The following is a 20,442-nucleotide window of genomic DNA, read 5'->3' on the forward strand; positions in this document are numbered from 1 at the left end:
CAATTTGACGCACGAACCCCTCCGCATCTGGTGGTGTGCTCACTGCTCGGGAAAGAGTGTCCGCCACTATGAGTTCCTTCCCCGGAGTGTAGATCAGTTCAAAATCGTACCTCCTGAGTTTGAGTAAGATGCGCTGGAGGCGAGGAGTCATGTCGTTCAGGTCTTTGTTAATGATGTTGACCAGGGGGCGGTGGTCAGTTTCGACCGTGAATCGTGGCAGGCCATACACATAGTCGTGGAACTTGTCCAGTCCAGTTAACAAGCCCAGGCATTCTTTTTCGATTTGCGCGTAGCGCTGTTCGGTAGGGGTCATGGCTCGTGAGGCATACGCAACCGGGGCCCATGATGACGTGCTGTCTTTTTGCAGGAGTACCGCTCCAATACCAGATTGGCTGGCGTCTGTTGAGATCTTTGTAGGGCGAGTCGCGTCAAAGAAGGCCAGCACTGGTGCCGTGACCAGTTTGTGCTTGAGCTCCTCCCATTCCTGCTGATGCGACTGGTGCCAGTTGAATTCCGTCGATTTTTTTACGAGATGGCGCATGTTTGTTGTATGAGAAGCCAGGTTGGGAATGAACTTCCCAAGGAAGTTGACCATGCCCAGGAATCTTAAGACAGCCTTCTTGTCAGCCGGTCGTGGCATGGCTGTGATGGCGCTAACCTTGTCTGCATCGGGACGGACCCCGGACCTTGAGATGTGGTCCCCGAGGAATTTCAGCTCCGTCTGGCCGAAAGCACACTTCGCACGGTTGAGACGCAGGCCATTTTGCCGTATGCGGGTGAAGACACGTCGAAGACGATGCATGTGTTCCTGCGGAGTGGTGGACCAAATGATGATATCGTCCACATATACACGTACCCCTTCGATGCCTTCCATCATCTGCTCCATAATGCGGTGGAATACTTCAGATGCCGAAATGATGCCGAATGGCATCCGGTTGTAGCAGAATCTGCCAAAAGGGGTGTTGAATGTGCATAGTCTTCGGCTGGCCGGGTCCAGTTGGATCTGCCAGAATCCTTTGGACGCATCCAATTTAGTGAATATGTTGGCTCGCGCCATCTCGCTGGTGAGGTCTTCTCGTTTTGGGATGGGATAGTGTTCCCGCATGATGTTGTTGTTCAGATCTTTTGGATCTATACATATACGGAGCTCGCCAGAGGGCTTCTTTACACAGACCATGGAGCTGACCCATGGCGTGGGCTCCGTGACCTTGGATAGGACCCCTTGGTCCTGAAGAATCTGCAGTTGTGCCTTGAGGCGGTCTTTGAGAGGCGCAGGAACCCTGCGAGGTGCGTGAACGACAGGGATGGCGTCCGGTCTGAGTCGAATCTTGTACGTGTGTGGCAATGTCCCCATGCCTTCAAAAACCTCCTGGTTGTGAGCGAGGAGGGAATGGAGATTCGCGTGGAACTCAGCATCCGGGAAGTCGGATATCTCATCTGGAGAGAGAGACATGATGCGCTGTACCAGGTGAAGGACCTTACACGCTTGTGCGCCCAGTAACGAGTCCTTTGATGAGCCCACAACTTCGAAGGGGAGTGTGGCCGTGTACCTCTTGTGAGTCACCTGTAGCTGGCAAGATCCTACGGACGGGATAACGTTCCCGTTATAGTCAACCATCTTAAGCCGGGATGGTGTGATGAGTGGTTTGACCTTCATGGCCTGGACTGCAGAGTAAGCAATCAGGTTGGCGGATGCGCCGGTGTCCAGACGGAAGGCGACGCGCGATCGGTTGACCGTCAGGGTGGCACACCACTCATCGTCTGGATTGATGGCATTGACCTTATTGACATCAATGACGGCAACTCTGAAGTCATCCTGGTCATCTGCATCACTTAACTGGAAGTCTTGATGCGTGGGCTGGACGGTCCTGACTCGTGTGCGAGGTTGTCGAGGATGCGCCGGATCCATGGGTTGAGCCGCACGACAGCGGGCTGCGTAGTGGCCTATCATGGCACATCTGTTGCACTGTTGGTATTTTGCAGGACATTGCCCTTTTAAGTGTAGACCTCCACACTTGCTGCACGTCATGACGTCACGGCGTTCGTTGCGCCACTGCGCATGCGCAGTGCGATCTTGCGGTGGGCGCGCCTGCGCAGTGCGTCCCTCGTTGTGGCCGTTATTCTTGGCGCGCACCTGCGCGGGAGACCGCGAAAAGCGCGGGAAGCGGCCGCTGTCGTCCGGGCCGTGGGGCGGGAAGAAATCGACGGCCTGGATGCGTTCAACGTCGTGGGCGGCCTGGCTTGCCGATTCGACGGCTGGGGACCCCCTCCGTGCCAACTCGGACGCCTGAAATCGGGCAAAACGGCAGGTCGCATTTTCATGGAGGACACAGGCTTCCACAGCAGACGCTAAGGTGAGGCTCTTTATTTTAAGAAGCTGCTGGCGTAGGCCACTGGAGGCAACGCCAAAAACAATCTGGTCCCTGATCATGGACTCTGTGGTGGTGCCGTAACCGCAGGACTGCGCTAGAATCCGGAGGTGCGTCAAAAAGGGTTGAAAAAGCTCCTCCTTACCTTGCAGGCGTTGCTGAAAGATGTATCTTTCGAAAGTTTCGTTTACTTCAGTTTGAAAGTGCTGGTCCATTTTGAGGATGACCGTGTCATATTTGGCCTGGTTTTCGCCTTCCTCGAACACCAGTGAATTAAAGACATCATTTGGGTGGGGGCCTGCGTAGAAGAGGAGCATTGCAATCTTCGAATCATCCGAGACATTCTGTTTTTCGGTGGCACGGATGTACAGGTCAAATCGCTGCCTGTAGAGCTTCCAGTTGGTGCCTAGGTTCCCCGTGACTTGCATCGGCTGCGGTTTGCCGGTGTGGTCCATGTCCAGAATGGCAGGTTGATAGGCAGGTATCGATCCACTCCTGTACCATGTGGTGTTGGGTGTTCTAACACACAGAAGAGCCAACACAGTTGCATATGGTACAACACTTGTTTATTTAAACTTGCTATTTACAACTTGGTCTTTGCACTCTGCACGTGGGGGGCTCCCTGCTTGTGGTGTTTCAACAGCTCTTTCATGCTTCCTTCTCCCCAGACCTACTGACCTCCAGGTGTCGTGCTCGTGCTTTTTATGTGGTTGGTGTTCTTGTCTGTGATTGGTTGTGGTGTTGTGTACTCTGATTTGCCTGTTAGTGTGTCCATCATGATGTGTGTGTTTGAATATCATGACAATACCTTGTAGTGGGCAGTGCCTCTGATGCCTTGTAGGGGGCAATGCACTATTTTATTCTCCCACCTACAGCAGCCTCTGCCAAGCAAACATCACCTGGCAATCAAATGGACAATAGGAATTATTATATTTTTAAAAAGAATATCAAAATGGTAAACGAGTGTTTCAATCGCTGAAGTGAAATGGGTTTTCTTATTTTTTTTGAGTGTATTTTCGATTATCTTGGTACGATTGACAGGCTGAGCGATTTGAACCATCAAGGAATATCAATGTTGCAGTGGAGAATCTTGCAGCATCACCTTGCTATTCATGATGGTTGGTTATTTTCTTTTACCCTGTAAAACACCATTGTTTGCTTATGACATAATTTACAGTGCCCTCCTTTACTCTTCAGCCTGAAACATGATATCAGTTGAGCGTCTTGACTCTGGATGGCTGTCATTGACATTTTTGGAACTGATTGAGGCAAGCGACGTGGATGTAATATTATGGGGAGTGGCCCTATTGCTGAATTGAAAGCGATAATGCTTGAAACAGTTAATGAAGTAGGTTGTCGGTCAAACAGATTGAATAAATAACACTAACTTTATTTACCTAGTTCCTGTAAAGTGATAAGATATCCCAATGTGCTTTGCAGCCCTGATATCAAACAACATTTGACACTGGACCAAATAAAGCGAGAATGAAGCAGATGGCCAAATGTTTAGTCAAAAGGCTAAGTTTTAAGGAACATCTTAAAGGGTGAATGGGAAGCAGAGAGGTGTAGAGTTGGAATGCCGTCAACCGAAGTCTTGTATGCCAAGATGGACTGACTGGCTCTTTTCTAACAAATATGGTGGTTGAAACATACCATGCCTTACTGGGCTGGGATGCTATAGCCACAGTGGATGGTTCTTTGATTAATTAAAGGAATAGCAGTTAGTGTCCGGAAACAGGTAATTTTAAATGATCTATAATTGTATTGTTAAGTATTAGAAATAAGGTATAGATTTAAGTGGGTTTCATGTCGTGTTTGCGTAGGAAAGGGTACAATTCTAGTTGGATTCATGTTAAACAAAGGTGTTCGCCTGAATGGAGGTTTTGGTTTTAGTTCAAACTGTATTTATATTGTGCTGAGAGAGAGTTTACGATGGGAAAAGTGAACTCGAGCTTGGAGAAAGAATGAGATGTTGCTTAGCAACCGGAGCCGCTTCAGGAAAGTCAGACCTTGCGATTTGTTTTAGCTGAATTCATAGCAGATGAAGTGAGGAAGCTAGAGAGAGAACAGCTCTCAGCTCTTCCAGAAGCAGGACAAGGGAGCTGCAAAATGTTAGATTTCCACAAAAGAACACCAGAATGTAAAGAACAGCTAGTTATGGAAACCAGGGAATGAAAAGAGTCATTCCAGGTAAGTTTGAAGTCAAAGAAACAGACAGAAAATGGGACTGGGATAGGGTACTGTTCATGGAAATTAAAGACAGCTGAAAAATTAAGCAATTAGTTAAGTTGGCAAAGTGAGAAGCTAAAGATACCTGAGGTGATCCTCAGGTTTGTGATATTATGCTACAGACAGTGAAGTGATAGTTGTAGCAATTGTGAAGCAATAAGTGGCTGGATCTCCGAGAGTGTGTAAAAGCATTCAAGACAATAGAATCCTGAAAGGAGAGTTTGCAAAACTGGAGGCAGATATTTGTTAAAACAATGGAGACAAATTATTGTTTGAAAGGATAGTTGGAAAACCTGGAGGTGGATCCTTGATGAAAACAGTTGAGGGAAAGCATTGTTTGAAAGAAGGTTTTAAAGTGTGTCGTTTTGAGAGTGGAGTTTGGTGACAATAATGACGATCATCTTGGGTGGGAATTTGAGGGAAGATAGGTTGAGTGGCATCTGCCATTTGGTTTCAAAATGGGGTGCTATCCTTGAAATCTATGTACATTTGTGAAGATAAATGAGAGTATTGTATTATACTCAAACTTTTCATTTTTACAAATATTTTCATTCATATTTTCAACATTTTTACAAACACAACCCCCCTCCCAATGCCAGCCCCACATTTCCCCCCCCCCCCTTACTCCTACCCATTGACAACAACCAAGTCCCCAAAATGTAAAATGTGGAATCCCCCAACCGCCTCACTCAGAGCAATATTTCACCTTCTCCAAACACAGGGACTCCATTAGATCCCCCAGCCATGCCGGAGCATTGGGGGGAGAAACTGACCTCCACCCAACAGAACCTGTCTGCGAGCAATCAATGAGGCGAAGATGAAAACCTCTGCCACTGCTCCCGTCTGCAGCTCCGGCAGGTCTGATACGCCAAATATGGCCTCCAGGGGACCCGGCTCCAATTCCACATGCAGAACCTTAGACGTGGTGCTGAAAAATGACCCCCATTATTTCCCCAACTTTAGACAGGACCAGAACATATGGACATGGTTGGCTGGGCTCCTCCCACACCGCTCGCAACTATCCTCCACCCCCTCAAGCAGCCGGCTCATACTTGCCTTCATTAAGTGCACCCTGTACACCACTTTTAACTGAATCAACCTCAGCCTCGCGCACAAGGTCAAGGCATTGACCTTTGGCAGCACTTCGCACCGTAATCCTTCTTCTAACCCCACCCCCCAACTTGGCCTTAATCCTTTCCATGCACACCTTATCCTCCTCCGTAATCCTGCTGTAGATCGCTGAAATTACCCCACTCTCCAGCTCCCTCACCGACAGCCCCTTCTCCAGCAACGAGGAGGCTGGTGCCACCGGGAAGCTCAAGAAAACCTTTCCTGCAAAATTCCGCACCTGAATGTACCTGAAGCCCTCCTCACGCGGGAGCGCATACTTCACCCCCGGGTTCTCCAAACGTGTGAATCGCCCCCTCCAGAAACAGATTCTTCATCTCTTTCACCCCTTTCTCCTCCCATCCCTGGAACCTCGTATCCATCCTCCTTGGCTCGAACCCATAATTCGCTCTTACCAGCATCAGTCTTGACTCTTCCCTCAAATTGAAGTGCTGTTGAAATTGCCCCCAAATCTTCAGCAAGGCTACCACTACAGGACTACCCGAATACTTCCCCGGGGTGAACGGTAGCGGCGCCGTTGCCAGCTACCCCGACCCTTTACAAGAACCAACCTCCGCCCGCACCCACAAAGCTTCCGTCTCCTTACTCCAGCCCTGCACCTGCTCCATATTTGCTGCTCAGTAATAGTGCAACAAGTTCGGAAGGGCCAAGCTCCCCAAATGCTGCCCCCTTTGGGGCACCGCCTTCTTTATCCCAGCTACTTTCCCATCCCACACAAACGACAAGACCAACCGACCTGTCGACCCCTCGAAAAAATGACTTTGGAAAAAAGACCAGCAGACACTGGAACAGAAACAAAAACAGTGGTAAAATATTCATTTTTACTGCCTGCACCCGACCTGCCAACTACACAAGGAAATCATCCCATCTCACCAAGTCCTCGTTCGCCCTCCCCACCAAACTCGCGAAATTTAGCTCTCAAAGTTGTGCCCGGTTCTGCACCATCTGCACCCCCATATACCTAAAGTGAGTTGTCGCTACCTGAAATGGCAACCCTCCCGCACCCGTCCCAGCAGCTGGAGAAGACACCATAAAATATTCACTCTTCCTTAAATGTAATACCCCCAAAATGCTTCAACTTTTCATGTTTCATAACTTTTTTTGTTTTAAAAACTAATTGGCATTTCTGTTCCTCCATGTTTTATTAAAAAAAACATTTCAGTCTCCTGAGCCAGTGTTCTACTCTTGGACCTTCCCATCCAGTAGTAACACCAACTGGGATCGTAACATTAGAAACTGGTGAAGAACAGTATAATTTGCTATTGCTGCTTCTGTTCTCACTGAAACTGACAACGGTGGCAGCTCCATATTCTGTCATGCTTAACCTTTTCTCTTTGACAGCATTGAGTCAATAGTAACCAATCTCTCCTAATGCAGATTTACCTTTGACTCGTATAATCAGTGTAAGTAAAAACCCACAGTAATCTGACCACTTCCCCACTGGGCCCCAATGCTTGTCCATTACGGCTGATGAATATTCAATTATTACGGCCATTAAACAGGTTTACTGGACACCAAGGAAAGATAAATATAGTCTGGTTGCGCAAAACCTTCAGTGTGTTGTGACAAAAGCTTTAATGCACAACTTGGCATTTCGATAATTGCTTCTGGCTGATATACCTGCTCAGCAATTCTTCTTAGTGCTATACTTGACCTTTAGTTTGATAAGTAAACGATACACTGCCTCAGGAGATGGCCACCACTTCATATATAATGTATTCTGGAATAGAAGACGGACAGATGTGTCACCCTACCCAATGTGAAAAGCACCCACTGTCAGATAATCGTGCCTGTGTTGAAGAGAAGCGAAGGGCAGCACTAATTGCACAATAGTGACTTACATCAAAAAGAAAATCACCAACTATTATTCTTAACAACATTTGTCACCCATCCTTAATTGCTCTTGAGCTGAGCATTTAGGGGACAGTTAAGAGTCAACCACATTGCTGGTGGGTCCTGAGTCACCGGTAGGGCAGACCGAGTAAGGGTGAATCAGATGGATCTTTAGGGCACTCATGGTCCCCATTATTGAGACTAGCTGTATATTCCAGATCCATTAATTGAGCTCAAATTCCACCAGCTGCCGTGGTGGTATTTGAATCCATGTCCCCAGAGTATTAGCCTTGGCCTCTGGATTACTAGTCCAGTGACATTACCACTACCCTACCATCTCTCCCCCCATCCCTCACTTCGATCATACCGTAGCATATTCACTTTGTTAACCTTTGCATTATAAAATGTAGATGGAGAATTGTCCTTATAAATTGGAGAGCTCTACTTCAGGATTGTTGATAGCTAGTTTGGGTGTCTGGTGCAAGGGATATAAATTGGCCCCAGTGCCAAAGAGAAAAAATGTTGGGCGCGATTTAATCATCTCATCGCGCCCGACATGGTGTCAGGATGAGGCCGTTGAGAGAAACTGCGCCTGGAAGACCTCGCCAGGGTGCCATTTAGTCCACACAAATATGAACTAGATGGCACCTGGTAGGTCTCCCAGGCCTTTGGTTACCCCTGTGTGGTCGGGCACCCTGGCATCTGAGCGCCTTGGCGCTGGCAGCCTGGCTCTTTGGCATGATCATGTAGGCATTGCCAGGGTGTCTGGATGGCACTGTCAGGCTGTCAGGACACTGACAGGGTATCAGCATGGCAGTGCCAGTGTGCCTGTGTCCCATGATGGCACTGACAAGGGTCGGGTCTGAGGGGGGCCATGCCCATGAAAGGGGGTAAGTTGGGGGATATGAAGGGTGATCCTGGTCACTTACCTTTCAGGAAGGGCTGGTACATGGGTTTAGGGATAGGTTTTCCGGTCCAGTCGTGGATGGGATGGAAATTTTGGTGGTTCATTTAAAGGCCTGTTGACCTCGGGTGGGACGTTCCGGTCTCGGATTGGGCATGACCAGAAAAGCTCGCCCATAGTGTGAGACCAGATTGGAATAAAATCCCGCCAATGATCAAATGACCTGCTGACTCTTGGTCTGGGATTCCCCGGTGGTTCACACTGGCAGGATCTTCCAGTCCCAGTGACGGTGCATCCCTGCCACAGGTTTCCTGATGGCGAGGGGTGCATTCAATGGGAAACCCCATTGGCAACCGGAACTACCTCTGCCGCCGTGAAACTCATGGCGGGTTGCATGGAAAATCTCGTCCTTGGTCTCTGATATTTACCAGGAGGTTGGGAGACAGCAAGGTGGGCTTTATGCCAGCTGGGTCACCCAAATGTATAAGGCGGCAGAGGTTAAGGATGTGAAGATCCTGCTATATTTATCAAAAGGACCTCTTTTGAATTTCTCGTTTCTGTTTCCTTCCCAGCAGCCGGCCACATTGAAGGGGTTGGCTGGCTATCGTGTCAGAGGAATTGTGGTACAAAGCTGTAGCTAAGAATATGAGAGGAAGAGGTGACGGCGATGTTGTGGCTGGGTGATGACGAGGCAGTGGGAGCGGTCGGGGTGGAGGGGTCGATGTTGTGGGGAATGGAGAGAGTGTGGAGGAGTCCATTTGGAAATTGTGCGGGCTGTGCAGGGAACGTGGAGGTTAAATCAATGCTGACTGCAGTGTGAAATTTTAAAAAATCTTGCTATTGCCTAAGCCATATTTGTAATGTTGGATGCGACATATAATAAATGTTTGGTTTTATTGCTATCACGCACTGGACCATGTTACCTTCATCATCATTATGTTCTGAATCTACTATCTTAATGGCACACTACGCAGGCTCATTTGCATTGTTTTAATATTTCTAACAGATTTTCAGGAGGTGTTGGTTGGTATTCAAGAAAGCCTCCAGCAAAGGCCCGAGGAGGTTAGAGAAATTCCCTGATGAAAAGGCAGCCTATTTCCGGAACTTTCACAAGGTAAATATTCTCTGCTTTCTACTGAATCTTATGAGATGGAAAGTATTAACAGTAACTGCAATACTACTTGGCGGGATGTCTTGTTGGAATTAAGGTCACTTTTGTAATGGGGCGAGAGTAATTCATTTTGCTTTGGGCGCCTGAGCTTTTAGCAGTGCAGGAGATTAGTTTTTCCCTACACATTTTAAATTGATATATGAATTGCTCTGCTTGTTATATACCCTTTTATTTGACATTTAAATTTGCTGAACTTCACCTAACAGCTTGTTGTGAAGAAGAATGTTGTTTAAAGTTTGTTTTGCCAGGAATTATGAGTAACAAAATCCTTTAATTCCTTGGGTTTTTTTGAGTTTAGAGATTGGGATTGCTGGTGTAAACTAACAAACTCTTTGGCTAGAGTTTGATAGTGTCAATGTTGGGGCATGGATGATGTTCTGCACAGGGCCCGTTTATCAAACTGCTAAAGCTCCCACAGGCAGGAAGCATGCTGACAACTCCAGTCAGAACTGAGCTATTTGCGATATTGGGTAAGGACAAACAAAAGGTGTCCTTTATCTGTGCCTGAAACTGCTGCGAGACCCTGGGCTGGATTCATTGTTGGTGAGAGGTCTTTTACTGTAACAAATGAATTAAAAGCAACATTGTTCAAACCCTAATTTTGTGAGCAGCCTATACTATAAATTAGAAACAGGATTCCATGATTTAACTTAGTCGACAGAAAATCTCCCTCCACAGTTATATTTTACTTTGTCCCTTCAGTGGGCACTCCATTCTCCCAAAGCAGTCCAAAACGATCCTTCGGAGGTTTCTTCATTTCTTTCGCTTTTCCCAGATAACTCCTAATTCCAGAATTGACTTTCACGATAAGGCACAAATTGGAGATTCTTCCTTTTAGCCAAGCTGTGTGAATCTTCCAGTCTTGTTTAAATCCTCAGAAACGCAGCTTCTTCAATCTGAGCATGAGTTCCCACCTGTGTTTTGCATGGTGACCAACAGGGCCAGCACTGCTTAAAGTGCAGGACTAGCTGCCTCTATATTTCTCTGCTTTCTCTCTCTCAGATTCTTGCAGATTGTCCCTGCCTGTGAAGTTCAGTGGTATTCTCTAAGAAAACCTGCAATCTGATCCTACAAAGGCTTCTTATGGACGTTTGCCTTCTCAAAGCCCATCTCTATGGCAATATGAATTACATGGGCCTTATATCCAGGTAGAAATACTAATTAGCTATCCTATTACTCCCCCAAAATTCTATCATGTAATTAAAGAGACAGTTTAAGGTATAACTTTATAAAACCTGAAATTTCAACATTTCTGTTGGACATGGACACAAACAGCCTATCTATCGCCAGCACTGTTCCCCTGGTCATTGTTTACAGGTGTGAATATCTTGCACTTTCTTCTCAGGAAAACAATCCGAGCACTCCTTTAACCTTCAGCAACAAAGCCACCGATGCTTGTTGTCGGACAGAACTCAGAGCAGATTACATGCCTCCCTTTGTTCCTCCATATTACCCAAAATTAAAGAGACAGTCCTAAAACATAACAATCTTCCAAACTTCATATATGTAACAAATTCAGTAACCACTGCAGCCAAACTGTTAACCTGGGAGGAAATAATGGAGAAATGGGAAAAGGCAGTTGAAAATAACTAGGCATTGTTTGGATTTCATTATTCCATAACATGCACATAATAATTCGGACTAGTTCTGTTTAAGGTAAGTCTTTAAATTAAATTAAGTGCTTTGCATTTTGCAGTGAGGTTAGATTAACAAATCAATTTTGCACTTTAACATAATAAAAGTTTCCTGCAATGAATTAAACTTGATCCAACTTTCGCACGTAAAACTAAATTATAATTTTAAACCATGGTATGCAGCAGGATGTTATTAAAATTCTTTCTCCTGAGAATAAAGCAGTGTACTATCACAATAACATCCTTTCTGAATATCGAGGATTGATATTTGCATAAGAATTACCCAAGGAAATCAATGTTTATAATTGTTGTATAGGGGAAAAGTAGGAAAATAATGAGCAATGTGTTTTTAATGTGGCATCAATTAGGGAGCCCAGCGATAAGAGAGCGCGAGAATCAGGGAAGAGGTTAAAAGAAATTACCTAAAGTGACTTACACATAAGGGAAAAAGTTGATTAGTGAGTGTTTTTATTTTGTCAAGAAGCAGAGGCAAGCATTGATTTTATTTGGTGCTATCTAATGAATACACAGATGGCAGTGTACTTTGGTTGAGTCAAATGCACGTTCTGTGTCATGTCGGAATGCCAGGACGTCTCGTCTCGTGTTCTGGACAACCACATATGCAGGACGTGTCATCAGCGAATGGAGCCCAAGGCCTGGCCTTCATAACTTGAGCAACAACTGTGGTGCATCCACAAAGCTGGGTGCTATGTGGACAGACTATTTCTGTAGTGTACCACCCCATTATTTAAGAGTGTGCAGGCAGAGAAGGAATGAGTGACTGACTGCCAAACAGACAAGGAGGGCCAGGCAGGAATTTAATGGGCGCATTTTGCTCTATAACCGCTCTGAACAAAGAACAAAGAAAAGTACAGCACAGAAACGGGCCCTTCGGCCCTCCAAGCCTGTGCCCGCCATGATGCCCGCCTAAACTAAAATCACTTCCTGGGTCCGTATCCCTCTATTCCCATCCTATTCATGTATTTGTCAAGATGCCCCTTAAATGTCACTATCGTCCCTGCTTCCACCACCTCCTCCGGCAGCGTGTTCCAGGCACCCACTATCCTCTGTATAAAAAAAACTTGCCTCGTACATCTCCTCTAAACCTTGCCCCTTGCACCTTAAACCAATGCCCCCTAGTAATTGACCCCTCTACCCTGGGAAAAAGCCTCTGACTATCCAAAGTCAGGATATTGGTGGGGACGATGGTTCCTCTAGGGGTTACAGCCCAGCCCGCAGGGCCCCCCTAGGATAGCACAGTGGTTAGCACTGCTGTCTCACAACACCAGGGTTCGATTCCGACCTCGGCAGGGTGTCTGTGTGGAGTTTGCACATTCTCCCCGTGTCTGCATTGGCTTTCTCCGGAAGCTCCAAACATGTGCAGGTTAGACGGATTGGCCATGCTAAAATTGTCCCTTGGTTTGCAAAGGTTAGGTAGTGTTACAGGGATAAGGCGGGCGTTGGGCCTAGGAAGGTTGGTGCAGACCTGGTGGGCTGAATGGCCTCCCTCTGCACTGTAGGGATTCTATGTAAGGAGCCAGAGCCAATTCCATTGCATTGCGAGTGTTTAGCTGTACAATGAGGCAGGAAGAATGTCAGAAAAGCAATAGTGAATGAAGATTTCTTTGTCATGGAATCAGGTTTCTGTGACGCAGATATGATTCGAGGATGGTAACTTGCCTCTCTGCCAGCATCAAGCCCTCAGCGATTGCAGAACATATTCCAGTCTGAAAACCAACCATTTGTCATGTTTTCTGTTCTTAAGCCCTGTTCTTAAGCCAATTATTTGTATCCAAGTTGACACTGCCCACCCCCCCCCCCCCATTTCATTAGCCCCAGTTTTATTAACCAATTCTGATACTTTATCAAACTCTTTTAAAAAATCGATATAAACAGCATCCATTGCATTTTCTTCATCAACATTCTCTATTACTTCATCAAAAAGCTCAATTAAATTCGGAAGCACAATCTGCCTTTTCCAAACTGTGCTGCTTCTGTTTAATTAACTCAAACTTCTCCAAGTGTCTGTTGATTTTTTTATTTTGCTGATTATATTTCTAAAATCTTACCCACCACTGCCAGTTGGTGAAGGAAGAAACAAAAACTGGTCTTTACTTGGAATAGATTTATTGACAGAGTGAAAAATTACAGGTATATATCTCCTGATTCCACTCGAATCGTGTGTCAGTAAGTGTCTCGTATAAGCGTTCCAGTGAGCACCTACATGTACTTAACTTCAAACTGACCAGCCTATAGTTGCTTGGAATGTCCATACACAATTTCTTGAATAAGAGTATCACATTTTTGAATCTCCAATTCTCTGGCATTTTTCCCATATCTGGGGAAGACTGGAAGATTATAGCAAGCCTGTTATCTCCACTCCCACTACCTTTAGAAACCTGAGGTGCAAGCCATCTGGACCAGGTGAGTTATCTACTGGTCTTTCCAATACATCTTACCTATCAGTTGTCACCCCTTCCATTACCTTGACCATCTCCCCTTCCAGCAAGATGTTTTCAGCATCCTCTTCCTTAATAAGCATCGACGGTGTGGAGGTGTATTGCAGTTCACACAGGGTGTTCAAGTTGCTGTGATGCATTTTTACATGCACATTATAGCCTGGAGCTATGAATCTTAATGGTGGAAGCTCCAGCATTCTTTCCATCACATGGCTGAAGGATTAGCAGGTTGATATTCAACCTGTTTGGCTGCATTATGTGCCTTTCTTGGTCATCAATCCTAGGGTGGGAATCAAACTCAGAGCTTCTGACTCAGAGACAGTAACACTACCCACGGTGCCACATGGCCTCCCAGTAAACACCAATGCAAAATACCTGTTGCGTATTCTAACCTTCACGGGCAGCACGGTGACATAGTAGTTAGCACTGTTGCCTAACACACCAAGGATCCGGGTTCGATCATGGCCCCGGGTCACTGTCCGTGTGGAGTTTGCACATTCTCCCAGTGTCTGCATGGGTCTCAGTGCCGCCCCCCCCCACCCCCCCAACCCAAAAAGATGTGCAGTGGAGGTAGCTAGGCCACGCTAAATTGCCCCTTAATTGGAAAAAAAGAATTTGGTACTCTAAATTATTATTTTTTTTAAAAAGTACTTTAATGTGGTCCACATCAGTACCAATAACTTTGGATTTAAGAAAGAGTGATGAGGTCCTGTAAATAGATTTCTGGGAGTTAGCACATAATTTAACAACCAAGACCCTTAAGGTAGCAATTGTTTTGTTACCTGTGTGGTAGGTAACATGTGCTACTCAGACCTTGGTTAGTGATGAGGTCTTCTGAATCTCGATGAAGAAGACTCAAATTCATCCAGTAGTAACAAAAGGTTTATTGAGTAACTATAGCAATAATTGCATGAGTTCTTTACCTTAACTTTGATACTAGTGATAAGGTTAACAAGATCTAACTACGGTAACTATACGTAACTCCACTGGCCATCTGACCTAGTCTGCTGTTGCCCTGGTCACAGTGCACCCAAGAGAGGGCGCGAGACCCAATGTGGTTGCTTTCTATACCCCTGTTGGTCCGGCCCTCTAGTGATCATGTGGTGCTACTGATTACACATTAAACCCTTGTGTACATGCACATATAGAGATCACTACATCCCCTTTTTTTCATGTTACATATTTTCTGTATGTTGTAAAGAAAATTGAACAAACACAATGGATGCAGTTTGGAAATGCATTACATAAAATCAATGAGTTAGTCCGTCAAATGTGAATACATTTAGTCTCTTAGTTTTTTCGCTTGCGTGAAATAGGTAGACAAATGATGTTATGTACAAGTTGTGATGATCTTGATGATTATACAAAGCCAATTAATATTCATGAGTCCAATCTTAATTTAAAAAATGTGTGTGTCCAAACTTTATGAATTTGTTCGGTTGAGTTGCTTTCTTCTTCTGTTGTTGAAGTGGTGATGTTAATGTCATTATTTTTTTGAGAACGTTGTCAGTGTTCTTGTGTTTAAGTGACCATCAAGTCATCATGAGGTGTTCGAATGGTCGAATCACTTTGTTGTCTGATTTAGACTTTCTTTTTTTTTTCTATACTTGTGGTAGCGATTCTGTGTTACACCGTTGTCTGACCTGGACTTTTTCCTGTGCTTATGGTATTGATTCTGTATGTCATCTTTGTCGTCTGACCTGGACTTTTTCCTGTGCGTGCGGTATTGATCTAGTGTGTCATCTGCCTTGAAGGCTGCCGTGCTTGCTTGTTCTGGAGCAGATGTGAATTTGTGAGATTCTTTGTCATGCCTTGACATGTTTGTAGTCTTGTCATTGTTTTGCAGTGTGCTGTGGCATTGTTCTTCATGTGCAGAGTTGTACCATGTTGTACAGGTCGTTGTTTCATTGTTGTTGTTTCTGTCATGTCTGTCTTTGTTGTTTTTGTTGTCGTTGTTTTTGTCGTTTCTGTCTTGGTCGTTTTCGTTGTCATTCTTGTTGTTGTCGTTCTTGTTGTTGATTTTGTCATGCTTGTTGTTTCTGTTTTTGTTATGCTTGTTGGTTTTGTTGTTCTATAGTTTTTGTTGTTGTGCTTGTAGTTTTTGATGTTGCTGTCGTTCTTGTTTCTGCAGCGTTTCTTGTTGTTGTTGCTCTTGTTGCGCTGCATGTTGTTTTTGTTGTTGCTGTTGTTGTTCTTGTTTCTGCTGTGCTTCTTGTGGTTTTTGTTGTTCCTGTTGTGCTCAATGAGTGTTCCGTGTGGATGATGTGAGTCATTGTCATAGTTATTGGTGTCAGTGTCCTTTGTGGTATCTGTTACATTGAGCATTTCTTCTTGAGAATTGTGAGAATGATCTGAAGTTGCATTGATGTTGGTGACATCAGTCATTTGTGGTGGAATTGATTCCTCTTCTTTGCTTCCTTGGTACTCCTCTTCCAGAGTCATTTCTGGTTCACTTGAATCATCTGTGATCTCTTTGTGCTCCTCTTCTGGAGTTATTTCTGGTTCATTTGAATCACCTTTGGTTTCTTGGTGCTCCTCTTCTGGAGTAAAAATCTTCAAGATTTCTATTAATGTGGTCTCTCTGGACTCTTGGTGCTCCTCTTCTGGAGTCAAAATCTTCACTATTTCATTTGACGTGGTCTCTCTGGACTCATGAGTAGCCCTCCTCTGATTGTTGAGTGCTTCTGTGCAGACGAGCTGAGATCTGTCAGTCTCGCTGTGATCCTGTACAGGAATTGTGATTTTTTTTTTGTCACTTGTCTCACATACAGTGGGTAGACAGTCAGTGTCCTCTTGTTGGTTAAATGAGCTGGGTAGACTTTCATAGTCTTCTTCTGGTGGCTCAAATAAGCTGGGTAAACTGTTGTCTTGTTGGTTAAATGAGCTGGGATATGGTGACTCAAATAAGCTGGGTAGACTGTCATAGTCGTGTTCCATTTGCTATGGAGTGTTTGCTTACTTCCATGTTTGAGTCTGTCATCGCTCTCTCTGTGGAGTCTTTCATCGATCTCCCAGAGGTGTCTTTCATCGCTCTCTCTGTGGAGTCTTTCAGTGCTCTCTCTGTGGAGTCGTGCAGTGTTCGCGCTGTAGAGTCGATCTGTGCTCTCTGTGTGGCGTCTTCTTCTTCTTGGGTATTGCTGTCGTCCAATGTATCGACGATCTGCCATGGCATTGTGGTATTGGAATCATCTACCATGAGTAGAGTCGCGTTGAGCTTTGCAACCGTGTTGCTGATGCTGTGATCAGCATATCCGAATAACTCGGCCATGTCTGAATAGTATTGTGTGTATTGTTCGGTAGACAAATCATCTCTTTTTGTTTCGGAGTTGTTATCGTTCTCTTCATGTTCAATGAACAAATCATCTGCTTGGCTTTTGGACTTGTCTTGTGCTCTTCACTTTGGGTGGTGCAGACTGCTTGTTCCAGGGTGTTGTGAAAGTTATTGTCAACTGTTGGTGTAAGTTCGGGCTTTTGAGATAAGAAAATTGGGTTTTGCAGCTTTACATTTCTTTTTGTTCATTTCCGTGCATTTCCCTTTTAAGTGGGTGAGGTCCGGGTCCTATGACGCCCATGACGTCATGCGTAGGACTCGATTGTGCATGCGCACTCCGAGTTTCCTTTACTGTGCGCTCTTTCCGCAAGAACACTGTTTCGCCGGTTTGCGTCTTTTAAGGAAGAGTGCATGTGCGGACTGGTTAGACTGCACATGCGCAAGATGGCTGCCGCTCAGAACTTCCGTCTTCTTAAATTTCAACCCTGCCTCGTGGTGAGTATTCATGCAATTTTTACCGATTTTGTTTTCTAGATACTGATTCTGTGTTTGTAAAGACACACAGTATTGATTTTGTTTTTGTTTAAAAGCAAGGCATTTTTGTATAGCAGTTTCTAGAGATACCTATCTTGTGAAAGTTCTTCCTTCAAATTTTTGGCAGATAGTCCATAAATTAATTGACCCATTATCATAGTGTCTCTGAAATCAGCATAATCACAGCCTTATGATATTAACTTGAGATTTGTAATAAAATCAGTGATGGGCCCTCCGTTACTCTGGCATTTATGACAACAGTTAAATCTTTCCAGCATCTCACCAGACTGACTCTTACAGTGTTCATCAAATTTGTGGAGTATTACTTCGAATTTGATGTTGTCTTCACCTTCTAAGTTATTAAAGCAATTATAGATTTCTCTAGCTTCATGCCCTCCTATTGAGAGTAGTAGTGCTATTTTCATTGTGTCAGAGACCGTGCTTAAATCATTAGCTGCGATAAATATTTGGAATATCTGTTCAAATCTTTTCCAGTCATAACTTAAATTACCGGTTGTTTCCAGCTGCCCTCGCGGCCCAATGAGTCCCATAGTTAGTCGTCGAGGATCCATTGCTGTGAAGTCTTCCACAGTCGAATACCGGTCTGAATTTTCTTCTCTTTTTGTCTAACACACCTGGTACCATGTTTTGTTACCTGTGTGGTAGGTAACATGTGCTACTCAAACCTTGGTTAGTGATGAGGTGTCCTGAATCCCGATGAAGAAGACTCAAATTCGTCCAGTAGTAACAAAAGGTTTATTGAGTAACTATAGCAATAATTGCATGAGTTCTTTACCTTCACTTTGATACTAGTGATAAGGTTAACAAGATCTAACTACGGTAACTATACGTAACTCCACTGGCCATCTGACCTAGTCTGCTGTTGCCCTGGTCACAGTGCACCCAAGAGAGGGCGAGAGACCCAATGTGGTTGCCTTTTATACCCCTGTTGGTCCGGCCCTCTAGTGATCATGTGGTGCTACTGATTACACACTAACCCCTTGTGTACATGCACATGTGGAGATCACTAGAGCAATCTCCAAATTATTCCTGTTGGTAGTGGGTACATAAATAGAGAGATAGTGCAATCAAATGCATGGCTGGAGAGATGGTGGAGGGTGGGCTTGAGATTTCTGGGGCTTCTGGACCAGTTCAATGGAAGGTGGAACTTGTACAGGCTGACGGGCTGCTCCTCAACAGAGCTAGGGTCAGTATCATCGTGGGAAGATTTTCTAGTGCTGTTGGTGATGGTTTAAACGATCTTGGCATGAGAATGAAACCGGAAGGGGGAAAAGCAAAATTAGGAATGGAACACAGAAAACGAGTAAGTGAGTATGGAAGATGGGAAAGGTAGAATTGAGGAAGCAGTGGGGCTGCCTAAGGACTTGGACAGGCTAGGAGAGTGGGCAAACAATGTGGCAGATGAAATACAGTGTGGAAAAGTGTGAGGTTATGCACTTCGGTAGGAAGAATGGTGACATAGACTATTTTCTAAATGGGAAAAGGCTTAGGAAATCAGAAGCACAAAAGGACTTGGGTGTCCAGGTTCAAGATTCTCATTCAGGTTAAGTCGGCAGTTAGGAAGACAAATGCAATGTTTGCATTCATGTCGAGAGGGCTAGAATACAAGACCAGGGATGTACTTCTGAAGGTGCACGAGGCTCTGGGCAGACCCTATTTGGAGAATTGTGAGCAGTTTTGGGCCCCGTATCTAAGGAAGGATGTGCTGGCCTTGGAAAAGGTCCAGAGGCAGTTCACAAGAATGATCCCTTGAATGAAGAGGTTGTCATGTGATGAGCAGTTGAGGATTCTGGGTCTGTACTCATTGGAGGGATCTTATTGAAGCTTACAGGATACTGAGAGGCCTAGATAGAGTGGATGTGGAGAGGATGTTTCCACTACTAGGAAAAACTAGGACCCGAGGGCACAGCCTCAGACTGAAGGGACAATCCTTTAAAACTGAGATGAGGAGGAATTTCTTCAACCAGAGGGTGGTGAATCTGTGAAACTCTTTGCCGCAGAAGACTGTGGAGGCCAAATCACTGAGTGTCTTTAAGACAGAGATAGATAGGTTCTTGATTAATAAGGTGATCAGGGGTTATGGGGAGAAGGCAGGAGAATGGGGATGATAAAACCCATCTGGTTCACTATTGTCCTTTTAGGGAAGGCAATCTGTCGTCCTTACCCGGTCTGGTCTACATGTGACTGCAGACCCACAGCAATATGGTTGACTCTTAACTGTCCCCTCGAACGCAATCAGGGATGGGCAATTTAATGCCGGCCCAACCTGTGACTCCCACATCCAGTAAACAAATAAAAAGAATTAAACATATCAGCCATGATTGAATGGCGGAGCAAACTCGATGGGCCGAATGGCCTCATTCTGCTCCTATGCCTTATGGTCCTGTGAAAGAAAGGCTAGAAAATAACAGCAAAGGAGTCGAGCAGTGGTTAATGGTGTATAATCAATGCCAAGAGTCTGGTGAATAAGGCAGATGAGTTGAGGGCACAGATAGACACTTGGAAGTATGATACCCTGGCTGTTTCTGAAATATGCCTCAAGATGAGCAGGAATGCCAGCTCAGCATTCCTGGCTGCAGGGTTTTCAGATGACATAGAGAGGGGAATAGAAGAGAAAGATTCTCACAATACTGGTTAAAGAAGCAATGACACTTGAGGAGAGATGCTATGCTAGAAGGATCATCCAGTGAAGCCATATGGGATGAATTAGAACAAAGAAATGTACAGCACAGGAACAGGCCCTTCGGCCCTCCAAGCCCGTGCCGACCATGCTGCCCGACTAAACTACAATCTTCTACACTTCCTGGGTCCGTATCCCTCTATTCTCATCCTATTCATGTATTTGTCAAGATGCCCCTTAAATGTCACTATCGTCCCTGCTTCCACCAC

General features: G+C 45.1%; 1 protein-coding gene across 1 annotated transcript in view; it reads left to right on the plus strand.

Moving 5' to 3' along the window:
- dok6 (docking protein 6) overlaps nucleotides 1–20,442 on the plus strand; it is a 459,001-nt gene that overhangs the window by 221,404 nt on the left and 217,155 nt on the right. The window contains exon 2 of the mRNA XM_072467128.1: nucleotides 9,470–9,577. Coding sequence (XP_072323229.1) covers nucleotides 9,470–9,577 — 108 coding nt within the window. The remainder of the gene's footprint in view (nucleotides 1–9,469; nucleotides 9,578–20,442) is intronic.

Source organism: Scyliorhinus torazame, chromosome 11, assembly GCF_047496885.1.
Source record: "Scyliorhinus torazame isolate Kashiwa2021f chromosome 11, sScyTor2.1, whole genome shotgun sequence".
Taxonomy (NCBI): Eukaryota; Metazoa; Chordata; class Chondrichthyes; order Carcharhiniformes; family Scyliorhinidae; genus Scyliorhinus; species Scyliorhinus torazame.